This window comes from Corythoichthys intestinalis, chromosome 5 (assembly GCF_030265065.1).
Source record: "Corythoichthys intestinalis isolate RoL2023-P3 chromosome 5, ASM3026506v1, whole genome shotgun sequence".
Taxonomy (NCBI): domain Eukaryota; kingdom Metazoa; phylum Chordata; class Actinopteri; order Syngnathiformes; family Syngnathidae; genus Corythoichthys; species Corythoichthys intestinalis.
The window spans coordinates 41,497,510-41,521,651 of record NC_080399.1 but is presented as its reverse complement, the minus strand read 5'-3'; the positions used below and the strand labels follow the sequence as shown (position 1 = coordinate 41,521,651).

General features: G+C 40.3%; 3 protein-coding genes and 1 long non-coding RNA gene across 5 annotated transcripts; 2 read left to right on the top strand and 2 right to left on the bottom strand.

Moving 5' to 3' along the window:
- The first annotated feature begins 1,347 nt into the window (after positions 1-1,347).
- Positions 1,348-14,828, top strand: si:ch1073-390k14.1 (deoxyribodipyrimidine photo-lyase). The gene is made up of 9 exons (XM_057837132.1): positions 1,348-1,722; positions 7,336-7,813; positions 8,450-8,752; positions 9,546-9,721; positions 9,789-9,873; positions 10,275-10,507; positions 10,753-10,947; positions 11,015-11,240; positions 11,601-14,828. The coding sequence occupies exons 1-9, from the start codon at positions 1,498-1,500 to the stop codon at positions 12,134-12,136; spliced, it is 2,457 nt and encodes an 818-aa protein (XP_057693115.1). The 5' UTR covers positions 1,348-1,497; the 3' UTR covers positions 12,137-14,828.
- LOC130916424 (uncharacterized) lies at positions 14,544-19,330 on the bottom strand. The gene is made up of 3 exons (XR_009063279.1): positions 19,246-19,330; positions 19,026-19,144; positions 14,544-14,783 (listed from the first exon to the last, which is right to left on the bottom strand). It is a non-coding gene; the product is annotated as an uncharacterized LOC130916424 (long non-coding RNA).
- On the top strand, positions 19,272-23,394 carry zgc:112052 (protein C19orf12 homolog). Of its 2 annotated transcripts, none has more exons than XM_057837138.1 (3): positions 19,272-19,382; positions 19,608-19,770; positions 19,884-23,392. In XM_057837138.1, the coding sequence occupies exons 2-3, from the start codon at positions 19,611-19,613 to the stop codon at positions 20,147-20,149; spliced, it is 426 nt and encodes a 141-aa protein (XP_057693121.1). In that variant the 5' UTR covers positions 19,272-19,382; positions 19,608-19,610; the 3' UTR covers positions 20,150-23,392. The 2 variants fall into 2 exon arrangements, with proteins under 2 accessions (XP_057693121.1, XP_057693122.1); XM_057837139.1 differs by lacking the exon at positions 19,272-19,382 and adding an exon at positions 19,386-19,527 and having other exon boundaries at positions 19,884-23,394.
- Positions 21,026-24,033, bottom strand: LOC130916422 (cytochrome b-c1 complex subunit Rieske, mitochondrial). Its single transcript, XM_057837136.1, has 2 exons — positions 23,831-24,033; positions 21,026-21,771 (listed from the first exon to the last, which is right to left on the bottom strand). Exons 1-2 carry the CDS (start codon positions 23,940-23,942, stop codon positions 21,161-21,163), a joined length of 723 nt encoding a protein of 240 aa, XP_057693119.1. The 5' UTR covers positions 23,943-24,033; the 3' UTR covers positions 21,026-21,160.
- Positions 24,034-24,142: the final 109 nt, after the last annotated feature.

Below are 24,142 nucleotides of genomic sequence, written 5' to 3'. Positions count from 1 at the left end.
AACAGTTGCCATTATATACGTATTTATCGTAAAAAACTTAACAATTGGGAAGGCGTTGTGGCCAAATCATCAACCCAGTAGATGGCGGTAATGCCTAACGATAGGGGTAAACTGCCAACAAAAACAAGAAGAACGACTTCTTCCCTCCCTACTACTAGGAGCTTAGTCATCGCAGGCAGGCGCTGCCACCCAGCGGCCAGAGGGATTCTCTTCAAATTGGTCCCGTGAAAAATCATAAAAACCGGACATTTTTATGAATTTATAAAACCCGCCCGGACCACGAGGATACTACGTGAAAGTAGGACTTGTCCGGGCAAAAGAGGACGTTTGGTCACCCTACCCATCAACAAGTTTTTTCATATTCACTTTCAATTGCCTTCTATTCAACCACGGTCTTTCCTGAATCTCATCTCTTACGTCGTCCCGTCCCTTCACTGAGTGCTTCAATGAACACAACAGAGATCTTTATTGACAGTACACGGCAGAACATGGAAACAGCGGGTCAATCCGTTTAGCCCAAGGGCCGATACACCAATTCACCAATTTGTCAGTGTTAGTTTGAGAGAGAAAAGCAGCTAATCTCTCCTCTCTGCTCTCTATTGATCACACACTTAGACTCCACTTCTCTGTCTAAACACTATTGATTCTCCCTCTCTCTCAATCTCATTCGCTCTCCCTCTCGCTCCCAGCACATACCACCGCTTTCAACACACTCTTCATGTGGCCCTGGCAAATGAGTCACACACTGTTCAAACAGTAAGGCATATTTTACTGTCAACAATCAAGACTATGAGTGATTCCTTTATCATGAGTTCCAGAGTTTGCTACACAGGAGTCTCAACTCTTGAGCTCCCTACTGTGAATATTCAAAAGCATGTGCACTGTCTCATTAAAATCAATCCCTCTGCAGAGTTAATGATTAAAAATTCACCGCTTGTTACTGCGTCTGCTGCCTTTTGTTTTTTTGCAGGTTCACATCACAGGGGTGCACATGAAAAAAAAAAAGATGAAGGTGGTGATTCAAGTGAAAACAAGGGTGGTGGTTTGATCACATTTAGCTAATGGGGACCCAGGTCATTAATCTTTTGTGTGTGTGTGTGTGGGGGGGGGGGGTGTAGGTGTGTGTGTACATAGAAATAAAGTGGTTAAGGGATGGTCGAAGTAATCCAATGACTCTGTTATGTTAATGAAAGGGGGAAACAGAGACTGCAATTCATCACTTGTGAATTCTGTGAGTCTTTCTCATAATGAACAAGAAATACAAAGTGGTGTGTGATGACAGACAGAAAACGCTGGTCTTGGTTTTTAGGTTTGAGCTCCCCTTAGTGGTAATGCGAGATCATTACAATCAAAAGTATGAAGTTACAAAACAAGCGTGTTGTGTAACGCCAATCAGCTGTTTGGTAACGCTGGTTGTCTGCTAATGCTGCTTATGCGGAACCGGTGTGTGCTTTAAAACGTCTGCATTAAGACTTAACAATACCCTTCCAATCGAATATGCCTCAAACTCAAGAAGACGGCGGGCTGACAATGGTGAGAAGCGTCCTGAGGGAAGTGCTGCTGGGTCAGGAGGATCCAGAGGGGTTCTTCGCGATGTGCCTGTCCATCTTGGGGCATCAGGAGACACGTGCCCGCTTTCTGACTGTTGTCCAGCCTCTGTCTTCGGCCAACCGCTCCCTGTACGCTGCCCTCGTCTCCATCTACGATGAATATTTTGATAAGGTCAGTAAAATTGTTAAGATACTGTGCATTTATCAGGTACAACGTCGTTATAATCAAGTCGAGGGGGTCTAAAAAATGAACGTATCTTTTAGTTTGACTGAAAAATAAGATGGCAAGCGAATTAGTATATAAATCACTCAAAATGTGATTTTCTCGACATCTCTTAAATAAAATTCTTAAATTTACTGAACGTACATTTAAGTTATTTATTGGTTCTTTTTTGCTTGCCATAAACTCACATGTGCGCTTGCCTTGGAGTTCTTTCGTAAACAACCACATTAGTTCCCGTATTCTATCTATCGCGCAGGTGTCAAACGTAAGGCCCGTGTTCTGCCAAAATCGCATACATCGGCGAAACGTCTCACAATCAGGCCCGGAGTGACTAATCGGGAGCTTCTGGACGATTCCAGAAGGGCCGGCTGGCCAGATGGGCCGGTCCGGGTTTTATTAAAAAAAAAAAAAAAAAATTACACTGTTATCATTTTTTTTGTTTGGTATTTATTTATGACAGTGTCACTGAGTATAACTTACATTCTGTTACCGCTGTCCCTGTGGGCAGTCTTAAAAAAAAAAAAAAAAAAAAAAACTATTATTTTTTTCCCCAGACTCATCCTCACGTGTGCAGACGAAAAATACAGCATGCAGCTCCGCCCCCTAATTGTAGTCTGTATTGAGCCAAATTAGCTGCTATCTCGGTGCTTGGATGGATAAAAAGAGCAAGGGTGGCGCTGAAAATTAAGAATTAAAAAGAGAAAAGCACTCGTGAAAGAATCGGCAAAATGCGCGAAAATAGCTAATTTTTTTCATGCAACGACCTTGCGGCCTCAAACTACAGAGGATTACAACGAAAGTGGTAAAGCCGGATGGCGAATAAAATGCAACTTGCACCGTGTGATACGACAAAATGTAATTGTGGAAACTTTGGCTTCTTGTAGCACCTCACAAGGGATATGTAGCAGCAAGCATTAGCCATAATGAACACACCACAGGTGCAGAGCTGGAAGGTAGGATTGCCATGTCGTTCAGCGAGTGAACATTAGAATGAATATATTCAATTACGTGGCGTTTTTAAAGTGGAAATGGAAAATTGATAATAGTATCATTAGAAGTTGTTACAATGTGCAATACGTATTCTTTATTTTTCATATTGTTATGTTGCTATGTTTGTTTTATCTGTAAACACTCATTTTCTTAATATTTGATGTTGCAGAAAAGGTCTTATTTATTCATTTATTTTAGGGCTGTCAAAATTAATGCGTTAACGGGCGGTAATTAATTTTTTAAATGAATCACGTTAAAATATTTGACGCAATTAACGCACATGCCCTGCTCAGACAGATTTAAATGACAGTACAATGACATGCCCACTTGTTAATTGTGTTTTATGGAGTTTTGCCGCCCTCCGCTGGCGCTTGGGTGCGACTGATTTTATAGGCTTCAGCACCCATGAGCATTGTGTAAGTAATTATTGACATCAACAATGGCGGGCTACTAGTTTATTTTTTGATTGAAAATTTTACAAATTTTAATCAAACGAAAACATTAAGAGGGGTTTTAATATAAAATTTCTATAACTTGTACTAACATTTATCTTTTAAGAACTACAAGTCTTTCTATCCATGGATCGCTTTAACAGAATGTTAATAATGTTAATGCCATCTTGTTGATTTATTGTTATAATAAACAAATACAGTCCTTATGTACCTTATGTTGAATGTATATATCCATCTTGTGTCTTATCTTTCCATACCAACAATAATTTACAGAAAACAATGGCATATTTTATAGATGGTTTGAATTGCGATTAATTATGATTAATTTTCAAGCTGTAATTAACTCGATCAAAAATTTTAATCGTTTGACAGGCCTAATTTATTTTCCAAATGTATCATTTAATATAGTTTTTTTTTTTAATCCATTTTTAAATTTGTTCAAAATATGTTGTGTTGCACTTGTTAAAATAAAGCCACCTTGTTAAACAACCATTACCTGCACTGAATTGGAATACACAGAATTACAGTACATGGCTTTAGAGAACACTGAACTTAACACGTCTATGCATAATGACATAATTTTAAATGAGTGGGCCGGTCTGAGGCATGAAATTCCAGGGCCGAAAATGAGTTCCACTCCGGCCCTGCTCACAATAGTCGAATTTGACACCCAAAGTAATACCGTGCGCTCTAAACTTGTTTTGTTTAGATGCATACAGGTAGAACGTACGAAAAATGCCTGAAGAAAATACTCAAATGTAGTTCTATCAATAGGGAATGGGACGTACTACGTCATTGTTTGGACGCGCCTCCATGCTGGCAATATGATTCACTTCCGGGCCGGCAGAGTCAATGCGGATTGTAACGTGTGGTAGTGCTAAGCTAACTCTTTCGGTGTTTTAGAAAGAAAATATGGGTGCTTATTGTTGCGTTACCGGGTGCAACAGCGTCTCCTACGACAAAAAAAGGGGTTAGGAAAAATGGACTCACTTTTCACCGTTTTCCTGCATGGAGGACCAAATATCAGATCACGAAGGTATGACGGATGGCTGGATTGCAGCGGTTCGTCGGAAAAGCATTTATGATCATATTTCTGGTGGAATGAGAGTGTGTTCCTGTCATCTCTACTCTTGTAAGTTGAACGCTTTATCCACTTTTGGTTTCAATACGTTTTTGTTTTTTGTGTAAATCTGCCTCGGTAGCAATGCTCGCCTACTACGACTCACCTACCTGTTGTGTTCCTAGGTAAACCTGCTGACAACACATCCCGATTGGTCACCATCTCTCTTCTTGGATCATTTGACAAAGAAAATTTGTTCAATGGAGTGGTTCCATTTGTCCTGTGTCGGACTCAAACAAGCCCCTGCAGCAGACGCCATCTGGGTCTGCCCTTCTCGTCGATGAACTGCGGGCTTTTAACTTGTGAAAATGCAAGAACTTTAATGCACATATTTATTCTGCCTGGCTATTTAACTATGGCCAGTGACGTATTATTATTATTATTATTTTTTTTTTTAAACCACTTTGACAAAGACACGTTTCATTGTAATGTTGAATTTATATATTCTATTATTATTTTTAAATTATAATATTCTTATTTGCACTTATGGAGACTTTAGACTGTCAATTCAAATAGTGTTGGAAAAGTTGCAATACCTAAAATAGAAATGCAAGAACTGTAAAGTACATATTTATACACCTTTATTTACCTAAGGCCACTGGATGTTTTTTAACTGCTTTGAAAAAATACAGGTTTTGTTGTGATCTTGTATTTATATAGTATATGGCTTTTTATAATGTATTGTGTATTATAATATTTGCTGCCCCCTGCCAGAGTGTGGGCCATTTTGTACTAAAAGGATTTTAAACTGTCAGTTCAAATACTGTGTTGGAGACTAGTACTTGCAATACTTAAAATGGAAATGCAAGAACTTTAAAGCACATATTTATCCTGTCTGGCAATTTACCCAAGGCCAGTAAATAGTCTTTAAACTGCTTTGACAAAGACACGTTTATTGTGATCTTGTATTTGTGTATTACTTATAATTATATAATATTTGCTGCCACCGTCAGAGGGTGGGCCTTGTTTGCACTAATTTAAAGATTTTAAACTGTCAATTCAAATATCGTATTGGAAAAATTGCATTACTTGAAATAAATCTATTGCAACTTATCAGTCCCAGTTCTTGTCTACAACACTGTCCAAAAATTGTCAATGCATATTCCAAATAGAATAACAAAATTAAGTCACCTGACTTTGTAATTATGACACCTGTTTATTACGAAGACCTGAAGTAAACAACAAGCAGTTACAGTTTGTCAAGAAGTTGTTCAAGTCATGTTTTGGTATTCATATTTTATTGACTTTTCACAACAACACTTGGGATCGTGTTTGTAAGAGCAGAGCAAACTGAAGTTTCAGCGTGCACTCTTCGCCTTTCCAACCTCTCATAACGCTCCGATGTGGTGCGCTTGACCTCAGAATAACCCAAGAAGAGATATGGTGACCAATCGGGATGTGTTGTCAGCATTTCATATGCAGGTTTTCCTAGTAACACAACAGGTAGGTGAGGAGGAGGAGAAGGTTAGCATTGCTACCGAGGCAGATTTACACAACAGTAAAAAAAACAAAACAAAAAAACGTATTGAAACCAAAACGGATAAATCGTTCAACTTACAAGAGTAGAGATGAGGGGAATACACTCTCATTCCAGCAGAAATATGATCAAGAGAAATGCTTTTCCAACGAACCGCTGCGCCCCAGCCATCCGTCGTGCCTTCGTGATCTGATATTTGGTCCTCCATGCAGGAAAACGGTGAAAAGTGAGTCCAGTTTTCCTCGCCCTTTTTTTAGTCATAGGAGAAGCTGTTGCACCCGGTAACACAACAATACACACCCATAATTTCTTTCTAAAACACCGAAAGAGTTAGCTTAGCACGACCACACGTTACAATCCGCATTGAGACTGCCGACCCGGAAGTGAATCATATTGCCAGCATGGAGGCGCGTCCAAACAATGACGTAGTACGTCCCATTCCCTATTAAGGACGGTCACGTGATCAATGTGGTCAGCTGGTTCAAAGCTAACTAAAAAACACAAAGGTTAAAAGTATGACAGGGTAATGCATGCAAAAAGTATTTTTGAGGCAATGAAAAGGTTCTAAAAAAAACTAAATAAAAACAAAAATAGCAAGTACTCGCCGCTTCTAACCGATATGCGCATGCGTGCGAATGCTTGCGCAAGCGCGCTGAGCATTGTGTAGGACGTTTCGCGCCGAACACAGGTGTAGGCATAGGCGCAGTGAACCTACACCAGCCGAACACCGGTCGAGGGGTTCCTGCCAAATGTTTGTAGCTTAAATACCAAAATTGAAGATTTTCGCCACTTTTAAAAATGTTGTCACATTATAAACACTTTTTGTGACTAAAAACATTTTAAAATACATTGAATAAATAATTGTTGAACAAAAGCATTTTGCAGGCTTCGAATTTAAAAACCAGGTATCACTAAATTTGTTATGTTGTGTGCATTAACATCAGGGACTTATTAAGTTGTTAATCAGATAAATTTAGACACCTTTGTTAATCCCACAGTTGGGAAAATTGTAAAAAAAGAAGAAAAAAAAAGAAAAAGAAAAAAAAAGTTGTACGTACTTAACGCATGTCATAATATTTTCCCACCTTTCACTGTTGACAATCTTTCGGGGCGCGTGTTCTACCCGTCATTATTGATTTAAAGCTTAATCTTTCCACGCTGTTTTTGTGCCATTTTTAAACACCTAATATTGTGTTAATATTTTAGTGATACGTATAAAAGTATTGCTTTGTGGAAGTTTAAAAAACTTGAAAATTATGATGTCATTGAGGGCCAGTTTAATGGCCTTGTGAAGAACTTAAAATCTCATCCAATACAGAAGCCGTTACATTGCGAATTCGCTGAATTAAGTGGGGTAGCATTACTGATCGTGAGGGCATTTTGGATTGTATTGATTGTATGCATATCAAGGCAAAAACTTGATTTGACAAACAATGAATAGATCTAAGAAGTACTGTGTGCAATGAAGAGGATGGGGGTCACAAATAACTCTATACCTACCTCTAATATTTCTCTCATGCCAGGCTGAAGTTGATGAGTTTGAACTAGCAGTGACTCTGTCTCTACTTCAAACACAAGATCACACAAGAACCCCAGTACAGGCATTTGATGGGTTATCCTTCTCTGAAGAAGCACAAAGTGGAACCCAAGAGTATAAAGAAAGTACACTTCTAAACACATCAATAAGTTCATGTCAGACAGTTATTGTCAATGAGAAGATGGTCACAAAATCTGAAATCAAAGAGGACCAGTCTGAGAAGAGAAAACGTTCCAAAAGCAGACGTCAACGTCGGAAAGCTGCGGCCCAGCCGGTCATTGGATTGCCACACTCTCCATCGGGGGCTGCGCCTGTACTGCTCTGGGTCCGCAGAGACTTGAGACTGTCTGATAATCCTGCTCTCATCGGCTCCCTGGAGGCAGGTGCCCCTGTCATACCAGTCTTCATCTGGAGTCCTGAAGAGGAAGAGGGACCGGGTATGACTGTGGCTATGGGAGGAGCTTGTAAGTTGGTCATATCACTACATATGGGCAATTCATTGACATGATTTTTAAATTTCAGTTTGTATCACTTTTCACCATGACATCACATATAATATACTGTAGTCCCAGATGCCAAAATCACAAGTATTACATTCCAACCGTTATGTCATGTTACCATAGCGGGATAATTGAGAAAAATGGGTAAATGGCATGATTGTGGTTTTAGCTGCCTTTAGTACTGTCAGGAAGAAAGTTGAGTGTTATTTACAGTCTAACAGAAAAGTTATTTAAAAAATACACTAGGATAAAATTCAGATGTTGTTAACACAATGATTGATGGATGGGCTAATTATTCAACTTTTACCATAGCTTAGATTTCTCGTATTGTTTCAACCAGCATTTTAGCCATACATGTTTTGCTAAATTATAGCCTTAACCAAAGGAAGCGCCAGCCGGCCACCATTTGCTCCCCACTTTTCACTGACAAGGGCGCCGCCATTGATATCTCTCCGTTTGTGAAGCCCCTATCAGGGATATTTGGGTGCTACACGTTCACGATGTCAGAAGGCTAGAAAACTTCATTTCAGCCTGTGTTTTCAACTCACCTATGTGTTCAGCTATTTCTGCCCACTCATTATATTTATTTCCTTGAGACAGGTAAATACTGGCTTCATCAGGCACTGTCCTCCTTCCGTTCATCTCTGGAGCATATTGGTAGCCACCTGGTCTTCCTGGATGCAAGCCGCATCAGGTCCACCACCTTGCTTGTGCTTAAAGCTCTATTGAAGGAAACCGGGGCCCGAACAGTGCTGGCCAACGCCCTCTATGAGCCTTGGCTGAAGGAGCGGGATGACGAGGTGGTGTCAACACTCCAAAAACAAGGGGTTCAATGCAAGATGTTCCACTCATACTGCACCAGAGACCCTTACTCTGTCAGCACAGAAGGTGTGGGACTCAGAGGTATGTCACTCATTGTTTTGAAAAGGGGCCAAAAACAATAGGGAACGTAGATAACAAAATCAGAGGGCACCTTCTCCTTTTCTTTATTGTGCAAGTCAGAGTAAAATTTTTGACCATATCATTATTTTATTTATAATTTCCAAGTTGCATGTGTAACGAGTTAGTGTGCGTTCTAATGAAATCAACACTTTATATCAAGGTGTGCATAATTGTTAGGCAAATTCTTCTCTGGAAACATGGGCAATTTTTTGAACTGACTCTGAAAAGTCAAAAACTAAGAAGTCTCTTTGAGGAATACAAAACTCAGGAAATATCTCCAATTTGGGGGCGTGGCAGTCAACAGGGTAGAAAGAAAATGTTATGCATCGAAAGGAACCAGGTAAGGTGCCTCCCCGGTGAAGCATTTCAGGTATATCCCACTTGGAAGAGGCCGCGGGGTCGACCCAGGACACACTGGGGAGATCATGTCTTCTGGCTTGTTATGGAACGTCTCAGGATCCTCCTAGAAGAGCTGAACAAAGTGGCTAGGGAAAGGGAAGTGTGGGCTTCCCTGTTAAAGCTGCTGTCCCTGTGGGAGAAGATGGATGGACAGACGGACAGATGGATGTGTTTTTTAGAATAGTTTGGCCTGCCTTCTAGGTAAACACCAATGTTAGCAAGTGGAAAAAGAAAAACGACGATGCCCTGATATTATAAGTTTCTAACATTGACATTATGGGTGTATTCCAAAGTCCCAATTTACTTCAAGTAAATAGATTTCAAGTGATTTTGTTTTACTTATTCTGTTTGGTAGGAATTGGATCAGTGTCTCATTTCATGAGCTGCTGCAGACAGAACCCGGCAGGAACTGGACTTGGTGCTCCACTGGACGCGCCTGTGTCTCTGCCTGGACCTTCCAGTTGGCCTCAAGGTATCCCTTTGGACACGTTAGGCTTGGCAGCTATGCCCCGAAGGAAGGATGGCACCACGGTTAGTAATCAAAGCATCACAACAAATCAGTCCATCATAAAATTTAATTATAATCCCTGGCTTTCAGATTGATTGGGCGGCAAACATTCGCAAGTCATGGGATTTCAGTGAAGAGGGCGCTCATGCCAGGCTAGAAGCCTTTCTCCATGACGGTGAGGGACTATGTACACAGACTATTACTATAATTTATTACTGAATGTTTATTTCAGTACAGTGCGGTATAGAGATAGTATTTTTCTTATTAAAATACATGCTACTGTGTGTTTGGGGTGCTGGAACATTATAATGACGTTCCAACTCATTTAATTGCAAAATGTTTATTTGAAATCTGAGCAATTTCAATTACTCTCATGGCCACGAAACAAATTTGAATGTAAGTCAAGTTACTACTTTACCTTTTGGAATAATATTACTAATACAACACCTTGCCGTATTTTGCCAATTTTGTGTCAGTAACAACTTCTAGATCCACATTCAGTTACCGTATGTGCACACATACTGTAGACTTACTCCAAACTGACTTATCACAAGCTTCGTTCTTTTCACTTCCCAGGTGTGTATAGATATGACAAAGAGTCAGGCAGGGCAGATGCCCCCAACACCAGCACGTTATCACCTTACCTTCATTTTGGTCAGCTCAGCCCTCGCTGGCTTCTTTGGGATGCCAAGGGGGCTCGCTGCCGACCTCCAAAATTCCAACGGAAACTGGCGTGGAGGGATCTTGCATACTGGCAGCTCACGTTGTTTCCTGACCTTCCCTGGGAATCCATCAGGCCTCCATACAAGGTTGGCAAATATAAGTTCCTGTTCACGTGTTGTACTCTAGTGTTTCACCATCTTCGTGTAGACCATATTTTCCAATAGAAAATCTGTGATAGAAAATTTCAGATTGAATAGAACTAATTATTTCAGCAAAATAACATGAAGTTGACATATATTATTTACTTTTGCACCTTGAGTTTCACCAAAAATATATCACGCATTGTCTATGAACAGTAAATAATTGTATATTGTTCTTTTGTTGTGTTTAGGTATTGCGCTGGAGCAGCAATGGCAGTCATCTCAAGGCTTGGCAGCGAGGCCGAACCGGCTACCCTCTGGTGGACGCAGCCATGAGACAGCTGTGGCTGACAGGTTGGATGAACAACTACACCAGACATGTAGTGGCATCTTTCCTTATAGCGTACCTCCATCTGCCCTGGCAGGAGGGCTACCGCTGGTTCCAGGTGAGTTGTGCAAATTAACATCGGGGTCTCAGTTCAAACAGTAGTGAACATCCATACTTCTGTATAGGACACACTTGTGGATGCTGACGTGGCCATCGACGCCATGATGTGGCAGAATGGCGGCATGTGCGGTCTGGATCACTGGAACTTTGTCATGCATCCCGTCGACGCTGCCATGACGTGTGACCCATACGGCAGCTATGTGAGGAAATGGTGTCCTGAACTTGCAGAGCTGCCTGATGAGCTTATTCACAAACCTTGGAAATGTCCGGCATCCATGCTCCGACGTTCAGGTAAGATCCTCATGCTGTGCAATAGCATTACAGTGCCTTAATTTATCCATTCTATCTAAGTTTTGTTGCCTTGTTTTTCCAATTTTTGCTCAAATACAAAACAATTATCCTAGTGACAGTTTGTATTTAGAAAAACTGTTTGCTTTTGGCAATGGTCATTGCCACTTTTGTAAATGCTTACTTTTTTATCATTCATTGCCATAAGGGTTGCCAAATGTGAGAATTGCCTGAATTTTGCAACAAGGTTTTGGAATAAAGCCATAAGATTACAAAATGTACAAAGTCTCCAGCTGCATTGCATACCTGCCTGGTTATGATGTTCCTACTTAGAAAACTGCCTCACTGTCAGTCTTTTCTTAGGTGTGGTGTTGGGCCAAACATACCCAGAGAGAATAGTTACAGACCTGGAGGAGAGGCGGACTCGCTCTCTTCAAGACGTTGCCCTGGTACGAAGACAACATGGAGAATACGTGGACAAACGCTCTGGTTGTGACTTGGTGCCTTTGCCGCCCCGCCTTGTCTCAGAGGCCCTGGGCTTAGCTCACCCTCCTGAAAGCAAACATTTCCTTCTTCCTGTCATCACCCGCATGGAATTCAAGTACCAGCTGGACGACCCAGATGCAGATGGCGCTGCCAACCCTTACAATGCCGTCCTCAAAGGGTACATTAGCCGCAAGAGAGACGATACCGTGGCGTTCCTCAATGAGCGAGACTTTGCTGCCAGTGTAATGCACGAAGGAGCCCAACGGCAGGAGCGGTTGGAGGCTGATCGTCGCCGCATGGAAGGGCTCCCACTGCGGGAGCGCCCGTTGCGTGAAAAAAACAGACGCACAACAAAAGCAAAGGACCACTTTTCTATTTTACCGGGTGGTGCTCTCCTCACTACACACAGGTGATCCAGAGCCACAATCACCTTTTCTGTCTCTTTCGTGGGCATATTTTAGGGACTGTTATGAATTGTAATGCCTAATTTTTCAGCTGCTCTGTACAAAACTTTGGAACAAATGTTGTGGAATATATATGCATTCAGCATTTTTTCTTGTTCCTTTGTCTCACTGAGTGAATTATCTAACACACCCCCATGCACTCCATCTCTATTTTCATTAAACATTGCACCTGAAGACATCCCGGTCTATTCTTGTTAATGAAACAAGAATGATGAGAAAGATCATTATTCATTCATCGTTCATTCTGACAAGGGGTGCTGGAGCCGATCACTGCTGGCTAAGGTTTGGATGCAGGGCACAAAATAAACAGCCATGATCATGATCATATCGATACAAAAATAGGACCAACGATGGACACATGACAAAAACCATCACGTTAAATAAACATGCCATGGGGCATGATATGCAAAACATTGAAAATAGTTACAATTTAAGGAAGAAAAAAAAAACATTTTCTCTATCGATCCATCTATTCTGTCCAATTTATCTGAGGTCGGGTCATGGAGGCAGCATCTTCAGCAGGGAAGCCTAGACTTCCATCTCCCCTGCCACTTTGTCTCAGGTCAGCCTGGAGACAGTCTCCCCACTGTGTCCTGGGTGGACTCTAGGGCGCTATTCCAGTGCGATGTTCACAGAACATTTTAACAGGGAGGTGTCCAGGAGACATCCTAAATTAGAAGCCCAAACCACCTCATGGAGCTCCTCTCAATGCAGCAGAGTAGCGGCTCTACTGAGAGGACGAGCTTCTGAACCAACTTGTCCATTTCTTTTCATTTGTCACGGATTATGTTGGTTAGTCTTTTTGCTCGCTGAGTTGAGTTTGCGACGCCGTGTTCGGCTGCTCGTGTCTTTTCTATCTCTAGTCTCTCTGCCGGAAATGCGCGCGACAGAGTCCCCCCCTCCTCCGGAACACAACACATAAGTTCCATGGGTGAATTATGAACACAGAATGAAGGGTCACCACCACACATTCTAATATTTTAATAAAAAAACAACGCGCGTGCCACCCTGAGAAAGAAGGCGCTCCTTGCTCCTAATCTTGCATTTATCCTCCATCCTCTCATACAGCCAGAAGATGAACACTGTGGCATAATGACACTGCTTTCTCCTTTTTTTAAATGTTGTTTTTCCAAGTAAAATCCGTGTATGAAACTCTTATACACTATATAACTGTAGCACAGCTGCAAATACGCATACTGGAAGCACCATATGAAAATTTGGCATGATAGACTAACCTACAGCACACATGAGTAGACAAAATACACAACATTCTTATTTTCATATACCGTGTTTGTTTGAGCAAAACCAGTGTACAGTTAGTCCCCGGGTTAGGACGTACCCGACTTCCGTGATTTCGGCTTTTTAAAAGTTATTATAATGTTGACTTTTGTTTTGTGATGCATGCTTTATCTTGATGCAGGAAGCATAGAGCAGGTAGTACTAATGGCACGCAAGTAAGAGCGCATGTACACATGACGAAGAACATATTTGCGCACACGAAGAAGACCACATGAGCACGCGCACACACGAGGAAGAGTGCATTTGTTCCAACCAATCATTCCATCTGTCTTCATTTCTGAGCTTAGCTCGCTGTATAGCTAGAACTTAGCTCCAATGTCTTGGCGAGGACAGTACAATGACGTATAACACATGTTTTTGGATAATAATTTTGAGATTTTGGGGGTATTTAGGGGTACTTAAAAGGTTCAGGTTACATTGCCAGCGTAGGAATGGAACCCATTCGTAACCCGGGGAGTCGGGGACTACCTGTATACATGACTATTTAAGTGAGGACTCACATGTAAACAACATTGCAAAAGCCTAAGAAATTTTGGGTGTTTCTGACATCATGAGCAATGACAGAGTATCTGAAATTCCCATATTTGATGGGCTAAAACACTTTGAGCATTGAAAAATGGCTGCACACTGCAATTTTGCCTACTTTCTAGTAATACTAGCCTTTATTGCCAATTTCCTCCAGGAAAATGAAATTCATTTTCCCCCCAAATTCTTGAACAAGATTCTTTCTGTTTGGAGCAATTTGAACAAAAAGATCACTATTCCTTTAATTTGGTTTGGGATTTTGTTTTCGTTTTTTTTCCCATAATTTGAATAATATTTGAAGAGAGGCTTCTCGTCCTAAAGTGATTTACTTTTAGGATACGTATTGTAGCGACTGTTATATGTTCTGCCCAAATGCATGATGGGAAGTTGGGCCATGACCATGAATGGTGGTTGCCAATGTTATTACATGCATGTTCCTTGGCGCGTCATGGATCTAGGATTGCGCACGATGTGTGGGGCACATGAACAATAAATGATTGCTATAAGCTGAATTTCTCTTATTCTTGCTCTTGTTACTCGTTATAGTGTGATAAAACAAATATAACACCCTTTATTTGAATGTAATGTATACCGCAACTTATATTTGTAAAAAATTCACAGTGAATCCAAACGTTTTAGGAAAATTGTTATTGCATTACAAATGAGGCAACACAACAGATGTCTTATTGCAGAGTCGTAGTGGTGCCACCCGCCACTTGGTTGATAATGCTATCACATCAGTCCATGTATGGAAATTCCAGTCAAATTGCTCCTGTAGGTAGAAGAAGTCGGACATCCGGGCATTAATGACGTCACCAGCCACAACAAAGCGTTGCCATATTGAAAACGGGGCAAAAGACGAATCACAAGCAGTATGGAGGTAGATTTGTGTCTTTATTATTCAATCCAAAAAAAAAGTTGCTTCAATCAAAATATATATTTTCATTCGAAGAAAAAGTCACTTCATTCAAAAAAAAATGTGTTTGAATGCAAAAATAAATTTGAAACTCATAAAAATGCATTTGAAAACTATTTTTCTTTGAATTTTTTTTTTTTTTTAAATTTAAGTCAAGTTTTTTTTTTTTTTGATTGAAACAACTTATTTGGTTGAAGTAATGTAATTTTGCGTTTGGACCACATTTTGGCTAGCACATTTGTGTCTTTATTATTCAATCAAAAAATAAGTTGTTTCAAACAAAAAATATATATTTTTTCAAAATAAAAATCATTTCAATCAAAAATTTAAAAAATCAATCGTAGAAAAAAAGGTTTGAATGTGAAAAAATATTTGAGACTCAGAAATTCGCATTTGAACACTTCATTTTTCATTGAAACTGTTTTCTTTGATCGAAGCAATCCTTTTTGTGTTTGAGCCATATTATGGGTAGGACATTTGTGTCTAAATCACTCAATCCCAATAAAAGTTGCTTCAATCAAAAAAACTATTTTTAATCAAAGAAAAAAAACCTTTTGCAAAATTTTTTGTAATTTGAAATGTATATATATTTTATTGACGTGCCACTTTTTTGGAAAAGCAAAAAGTTTTCAACTCTTTTTTTTTTTTTTTAAAGTGGGAAAAGTTTTGAATGCACTTTTTTTTTTTTTAATTGGAAAAAGTTTTGAAGGCACTTTTTTTCGATTGAATCATTTTGACACAAAGAGCCAACTTCAACGCTACTTCCGACATGTTTGAGTGGCAGGTGACTATGCCAATGGCATAAATGCAGGAAGTAAGAATAATGGCCACCAGGGATCCATCCAGCTATCGGACGCTGATGGAGTCCAAGCTGAAAATAGGGCACTGCTACGGGGGTGTGACATCAGTGAGTGCCCGCGATGGTACGGTGCCCTGTCGCGGAACACTGGTGGACCCCGAGATCACCCCCCAGGAGCGGAGGCCGGCTGTTGAGTGGACGGCCCGCGAACACGACACTAATTCAAAGCTGAAGCGACGGGGCTCCCGGTGCGGACGCCAGCGACTCGCCGGTAGTCCACTCGCGTACTGGGCAGGCTAGTGTCGGGCCACTCGCCGGCCACTCCCGTACCGGCGCGTCACGACACTGCGGTTGGACCCCGATTGCCAACCGTCACGTCAGGGCAGCGGGTGAAGTTCTCCGCAACAGGGCACCGTACCATCGCGGGCATTCACCGATGTCACACCCCCGTAGCGGTGCCCTATTTTCGGCTTGGACTCCATCAGAGTCCGATGGCTGGATGGAGCCCTGGTGGCCATTATGCTTACTTCCTGCTTTTATGTCATTGGCCTAGTCACCTGCCACTCAAACATTTCGGAAGTAGCGTTGAAGTTGGCTCTTTGTGTCAAAATGATTCAATCGAAAAAAAGTGCCTTAAAAACTTTTTCCACTTAAAAAAAAAGTGCATTCAAAAAAAAAAAAGAGTTGAAAACTTTTTGCTTTTCAAAAAAAGTGGCACGTCAATAAAATATATATACATTTCAAATAAGAAAAAATATTTTTGCAAAAGGTTTTTTTTCTTTGATTAAAAATAGTTTTTTTGATTGAAGCAACTTTTATTGGGATTGAGTGATTTAGACACAAATGTCCTACCCATAATATGGTTCAAACACAAAAAGGATTGCTTCGATCAAAGAAAACAGTTTCAATGAAAAACGAAGTGTTCAAATGTGAATTTCTGAGTCTCAAATATTTTTTCACAAACCTTTTTTTCTACGATTGATTTTTAAAAAATTTTTAATTGAAGTGATTTTTATTTTGAAAAAATATATATATTTTTTGTTTGACGCAACTTATTTTTTTGATTGAATAATAAAGACACAAATGTCCTACCCAAAATGTGGTCCAAACGCAAAATTACATTACTTCAATCAAAAAAAGTTGTTTCAATTAAAAAAAAAAAAAAAGTTCACTCAAATCAAAAAAAAAAAAAAAAAAAATTCAATCATAGAAAAAGTTTTCAAATACATTTTTTGGAGTTTCAAATTTATTTTTGTATTCAAACACATTTTTTTGATTGAAGTGACTTTTTCTTCGATTGAAAATATACAGTATATTTTGATTGAAGCAACTTTTTATTTGATTGAAGCAACTTTTTTTTTTTGATTGAATAATAAAGACACAAATCGACCTCCATAAAGCAGTTGCTCTGTCGTGCATTGTAATACAAACACGTTGAACTTTCAACTTATTTGCGGTCTTTTTTCCGTCGGAATGACTAAAAGTTGCTGTGTTGCAGGTTGTCACACAAGGAAGAGTTCGGAGCCGCATTTGAAGTTCTTCATTCTTCCTCGTGAGAAGAAAAGGAGAAACAAATGACTGAAAGCAATTAATCGAGGAACAGTAAAAGAAGACGGTTCCGTGGACTATGCTCGTCTGTGGGAACTGGGAACCTAAATCCAAGCACATTTACGTTTGCAGCCGACATTTTATTACTGGTGAGTAAACTTCAATCGACCCCCCCCCCCCCCCCCCCAATTAGCTGCTAGGATTCAATAGACTAGGCAGTCGTTATTATTACCGTAACCGCCAACTCACAAAGCATTATTTTTCTTTTGCCGTGAACTGCTCTGATTAGTCAATCGGTATATTATTGGCCTGGTGGGAATTGGTTATTTTGCTGTGACGTGTTCATGGCTAAATAACGCTTGGAGGCGAATTACCGGTTACGGGAGAAATAATCACTCCATATATACTACCAGTTTTCTTAGTTTCACACAGTACAAATTCCACATAATTGATTAAGGTCAACCTCCTGGGTGACTTTATGAGGTAGTTGTAGATGTTTCCGAACTCCACTGCAGGCTATTCCTTTGGATTGTTCATACAGCTATCAGCTGCGACTTTGTATGGGCAGATTTGCAGGCCAATACACGCTAATCTTAAATTGTATCGCCTCCTCGCGTCTGTCGGCAGTGACTCGTGATAATCATAAGTCATGTTTAAGACGTTTTTATGACAAAAAAAAAGACGCAAAACAAAGCTGAAATATAGACCTTACCCACGTGACGTCACAACTCCGCCCTCCTGACTGGTGCCGCCCAATTGTCCGTCAACACATCGTGTTTAACTGTTACGGCTACGTACATTCCTCCTATTTACGGCGTGTTTTTCTGCTCGTTAACATTAATAATCAAAATGGTGAAGGCGTGTGTGGCGGTCGGTTGCAATAACAGAGAAGATAGACGGCGAGACCTGAAGTTCTACCGGATTCCGAGAGACCCGGAGAGGAGAGAGCGAGATGGGCTGCTGCAATTCGACGAGAAAACTGGGCTCAAACGATTACCACAGATTATGTAGTAGTCATTTTATATCTGGTAAGATGCATTTAATATATATTTAGAGGGTTATGGGCTGACAACCACAATTAAGATCATTGCTAGGCTAATCGCCGACAACATACACGTATGTATGTAGTGAGAGTGCTATCGCTAAACCATATAAACATTAAAAGACCTAGCTCCATTGACAAATGACATGAAATACATTAGACTTGACAGAGGATGTTAGCAAGAACAAAAGATTTTGAATTGAAAATTTCGTAACTCACCTTTCCAAGCACAAGATAGATTCCTGCCAAATTTTCGTGGACGAGGACCTGTTTCACCCAACCAGCAACGAAGTATTTATAAGCCTCCAAGCTCTTAAAGTTTTTCAAACTTTCGTGAGAATAGGCTGATTTTGTGTGGACAAGATAGTTGTAAATATCAGGGTAGCTAGCAGATGTCAGGCAAAGACGGCGCAGACAGCGGGTCGAAAAACATCGATTTAGGCATCAAATATGGATCTGGCAAATGGATAAACTGAAGCTTTTCCACATAACGCCTTTTATGCAACGGATCCAGTGAGTTTACGGCATCCGAAAGCACCGGGTCTTCCATGAAATGCATTATAAATTGCTCGATCAATTGAGACCATTGATAATACAGACACAAAATGACGGACAAGGGGGCGGAACAATACAGCGATCACGTGATTTTGTGAGGTCGGTGGGTAGGGTCTATATGAATTTCAGACAACGTTTGTCTACAGATGTTTACCTGTGTGTGCCCCCATCTCAAAATGGCGACACGTTGCTATGCGGGATGACGTCATGGTGACATCACACCGACTGCGAGAATGGTTGACGTCAACCGCACTTTGTCTTATTCTTTCCAGTCTGTGAGTCCAACAATAAATAAATAGATAAATAAATACAAACACAAACAATCTATGAACTTGCCAAAGTCCAGCGACGCAAGATGGCCGTCAGTTACTTACGCTTCCAACATATCCTTTATACATCTATATTTATATACAGCCAGAGCCATATCTTTGGGTCGACACCACGTGACAAACCACTTCCGTCTCTCCATCTAACCACTTACGTCGACTGTGATGCTACTGCATACTAGAAGGTACAAACAGTAAGATTCAACATTTCGCTTTCTAGGTCTGCGTTAGTGTTGTCAAACGTGGCATCACCACAACTACTTGTTTTACTATAATTGACGCTCTTGGTGTAATTGTTGCTGCCTGTCTCTGGTACTTATTATATGTACAGTAAGTAGTGCAGTATTAGTAATATGGAGAGATTGTTATTGTATGATTGTAAAATTACTATCCGTCATTTCCTATTGCAGAGAATGTGTCATCGTCTTGAAGATATAATGAAGTTATGCTGTGAGTTATCAGCTGATAAGCAGATCCAGACCACAGTGAAAGGTTCCGGCAAGGGAGCAGCGACAGCTGGGGGCCTGGCCTTTGCCGGAGGCTTGGTAGGAGGTCCTCTTGGTATTGCAGTTGGTAAGCAACACATTGATAATTATTGAAACGATGAGTGTTTTACCCGATATTTCTTGCAAAACGTAATACATGTGCAGTAGTATAATACAGTACAATATTTTGAACCTCTCCAGGGGGTGCTGTCGGAGGCCTTCTTGGCTGTTGGCTGACCAGCGGTCAGTTCAAACCTCTTCCACAAGTCATCATGGAGCTCAGTCCTCAGCAGCAGCAGCAACTATATGCAGACCTGGTCGCCATCCTTGGGGACATCCAGTGGAGTGATGTGGCACAGTTAACGGCACTTGTTATGAGCAACAGTAGTCTCAAGCAGCAACTCACAGCAGCCCTTTTGGGCTACGTCTCCAAAGAGCTCCACGCAAATGTGCACTATGTGGATTAGCAGGTGCGAGTCAACAAGCTCTACACCCTTATTGTGTAAGAAGGACATGATTTCGATAATTTATTTGTTGGTTGGGAGTGGAGAACGCTTATCCAGTCAACTCCAAAATTATTTATTCATCTTCTGTACTGCTTCTCCTCACGAGGGTCAGTGGTGCTGCAACCTGAACTAGTTGCTAGCCAAATGGCAGTGCCTTATTGGCACTTTGCACTTGATCGAGAAAATCGATGTTTGAACTATTTTAATTTCAACGATAAATATAGTGGTGCTATAGAAGCACTTTCCCTTAACTTTTTTTTTCTCCACAGAATGCTTATTTGGAAAACCTTAAGGATGCCACATTAATCATTGTTAAAGCAAACATCACAATACGAAATAGCCATAAAATGTTAAGTCCATGGATATGGGATATCTGTTAAAAAAGGCATTACCGGACAGCTTTAGTGATAACATGTGAACATTAAATGGTTCGATCATTTCAATTATTTTTGTATTGAGAGTATTTCATCAGTCCTTCACTTATTTTACAAAACAAAACATCATGACTTGCTTTATCAATATTATTTTCCAAACTGAGATGGGGGTGTGGACTTAGATGTCCTTTTCCCCATTTTTGCACCATGGGGAAAAAAAATTACGGGCAATTATGGCAACTCACCTGTCACAAGCAAAAGCAAACTTTTGAGAAATGCATAATGGCTGGATTGGTGGACAATACTGACAAACATTTGGAGAATGGATATATGAATGAAAAAACATTCAAATCATCCATTTAATTTTCCCATTTTTGTGCATATGGAAGGAAAATACGAGTGGTTAACAGATCTGTTTAAAGCAAAAAGTCAGACCTTTACTATGAGAGAATGAAAAGCATAATTGGCAGTGGTTTAGGAAACCAGTTTTTATTGACAATTAAATAGACCATTTTACCTCCACCTTATACAGAGAACCATCTATTTAAAGTATACTACAAGGGGTATCGATTCGTAAAATAGGTTAGCGCTTTAATAATTATCCCACCACGACGGTGTCATCATCCGGGAACTCGTAGTAGGGTACTTCCAGGTTAAGGGGAGCCGGCCCTTTTCTAATTCTTCCCGAGGCATCGTAGTGAGATCCATGGCAAGGACAATAGTAGCCACCGAAGTCACCGGCGTTGGCAATGGGCACACACCCCAGGTGGGTGCACACACCGAGGACGATCACCCAGCTGGGGTTGAGCACTCGATCCTTGTCGTGCTGAGGATCACGGAGCTCCGCGAGATTCACAGCCTCCTCTGCTGCAATTTCCTTGTCGGTGCGATGACGAACAAACAGCGGTTTCCCTCTCCACTTGAAGGTCATATTTTTGCCCTCTGGAATCTCAGACAGCTTGATCTCAATTTTGGACAAGGCCAGGACGTCAGCTGAGGCGCTCATGGACGAGACAAATTGTCTGACCACCGTTTTGGCTGCATACACACTGACAACTGCGGTGGCCCCGGTTAACAAGTAGGAGAAGGCCCTCCTTGACTCACTACTGTCCTGAGAGGCTTTGTTGGGGTCTGTGACTTCAGGGCGGCGGTAATCTGTGAAGTCAGGGATCTTGATATCTGTGTGGGCCAGTTTGATTCCACCGGGAGCTAAAAGAAGATCAAACAAAACAAAATGGTCATACTCAGACACACTCAGTTATTTGAATTTAACTATTGAAGCAAAATATAACATAATATAATGCAGAATCTTTCAAGCATTGTTTTGAGGAATTTTATTCACTTCCATCACACATTTCCACATGACTTGGCACAAAATCTAAGAATTATAACTGGAAAGTTCCGTGACTGCTGTGAAACGAAGTATTTTAATTTATGAAACAAAATTTTTTTTTAGATACATTTCGGGGATCATCCTTGAAATATTTAATTGTCAAACGTGGTGGAAGTCAAGGCTCTGCCATTCCATACTATTGCTGATGTTACCGTAATATTTTTGGTGGTGATATGAATTTTTATAGCGGTAGTTACACTGCAGTGATATGGTTGACATCAGACATGACAGAAAATGTCCCCATAATGCTGCAAAAGTACACACTTTCCCCCTATATACAACAATGTTGAAGAGCGAGAGCGTCGACTTCGTCGTCAAATGAGCATCTAGTAGGGATGGATGCATCGAAAAGTTTTGACCGCGCTTGTTTTCTCTGAGGGCCCAAGATTCAGTACGGACTTTCTCACCAATTGAACACGTGTCCAGCTCAGCAAAGGTTTACATTCAGAAAAATGGGGAAAACTGTCCAGATATAGTTAGTGGTGTGCACTTTCAATGTGGCAAATTGATAAATTTAACACATTTTGATCATGTGCTGCATCATCAAATTAAGGCATTTGCAGGTCGGAATATGTGTAGTAGAGGATCTTAAAAATGTGTCAGCAAGTGTGGATTGCAACAGGAGGTATTTCTTTAATAATGTGAATACTTTGTAATAATTTAGTTCAAAAGATAGCTCAAGAAACACGTATAAAACAATGTCCATTTCTTGGCTTTAAACACTGATTGCATTTCTGCCTTTGTCGTGTCCTATTCATTTCGTTTTCATTTATGTTTTTATTCACATTTAACAGTTTTAGTGCTGCAACTATTGATCAATAAACTCGAGTAATCGATTAGAAAAAAATATTCGAATTAAATTTTCCTGCTTCGAGTATACGTTAAATTAAAGTGGCGTTTTAATGGTGTATTTTGAAAATGTTTGCATTTAGTTTTATTGATTTGGGTGGATACACTGCCCTCGTCTTCATTTCACATGGATGAATTTAGCTGCTCCTTGTTAAGACCAACATAAGCTTTTGTTTGAGCTAATGTTTTTTTAATGCATTCGTTATTTAGTTTATAGGTATTCTTAGCAGTTTTTGTGTGAATATGTGTCTGAACCATTTGTTAAGAACATTGTAAAAAAAAAAACGTGAGCATTTTATAGCATTTAAGCTAGCGGACTTTTGCTATGTAAGTTAGCCAGTTGTTCTTTTGTTCTACATAGATCCTCATTTATTTTTTTATTCTGTTTGAGGCTGAGCTCAGGGTTAAAAGTTTTCATGTTCCTTATCCGATTACTCGAACTAACTAGTTCATCGATTAATCGACTACTAAAATAATCGATAGCTGCAGCCCTAAACGGTTTATCTTGGTATTGTATTTTACGTTGTATTGACATGTTTTACCTTTGTCTCAATGCAATTTTACCTTATGTTCGAATTGTATCTAAAGTGTGATATGAATGACATTGAGTAAACTCTTTCTGTTTTGTCAATACACTTATTTGTGTTTTGAGCTTTACTGATTTAGCATAGCATAGTTACCACTTTTATACATGGGTTAGGCCACACCCTATGTTTTCGAGATTGTCCTTGAGTTAAGTGCTTGTTTTTTTTTCCCCGGTTCGTATACCTCCATTAATTATGTCCATCAAATCATTTTTGCCAAATCTTCAATACCGGTGCGTAAGAATAAGCGTATCCACGATATTTACTAAGCGTGACCTGTCAATAAAACAGGTTATCGATCCAGGAACAACACGATACACAAGCGAGTTACAACTAAAATGATGACAGTTATTTACGATTAAATTATTTTACAGGAAACCGGTCACTGACGTTATCTTGTACTGTTAGCTATGAGAGGGCCCTCATCTTTGTCGTATCTTACCAGTGGCAGGCACCAACTCCTTGGCTCCAGTTGCCGCTGTACATTTGACGGATTGCTTTGTCACCCGCAACACTGGGGCAAGAGCCCCAAAACGACCAGCAAAGGTCATCATTTTCGCTCGAATTAAAGAATCTCTTACCCCGTAGTTGGGGACACGACCTTGCGTGAACAAATCTTACGTGTACCACTGTGTCTGCGACGACAGAAACACTTACCCTTTGGAAAGTTCCGCCTTGAAATACGCCTAATCGGTACATTTGTTAAGATTTTCTAAAATATGCACAGACTTTCACGTAAAATGTAAATAAATAT

Coding starts and splice junctions, on each gene's coding strand:
- zgc:112052 (XM_057837139.1), top strand. CDS start 19,611: ATGTGTCATCGTCTTGAAGATATAATGAAGTTATGCTGTGAGTTATCA. Junction 19,771..19,883: donor TCCTCTTGGTATTGCAGTTG/GTAAGCAACACA, acceptor GAACCTCTCCAG/GGGGTGCTGTCGGAGGCCTT.
- LOC130916422 (XM_057837136.1), bottom strand. CDS start 23,942: ATGATGACCTTTGCTGGTCGTTTTGGGGCTCTTGCCCCAGTGTTGCGG. Junction 21,772..23,830: donor GGAGTTGGTGCCTGCCACTG/GTAAGATACGAC, acceptor ATCTTCTTTTAG/CTCCCGGTGGAATCAAACTG.
- si:ch1073-390k14.1 (XM_057837132.1), top strand. CDS start 1,498: ATGCCTCAAACTCAAGAAGACGGCGGGCTGACAATGGTGAGAAGCGTC. Junction 1,723..7,335: donor ACGATGAATATTTTGATAAG/GTCAGTAAAATT, acceptor CTCTCATGCCAG/GCTGAAGTTGATGAGTTTGA. Junction 9,722..9,788: donor GAAGGAAGGATGGCACCACG/GTTAGTAATCAA, acceptor CCTGGCTTTCAG/ATTGATTGGGCGGCAAACAT.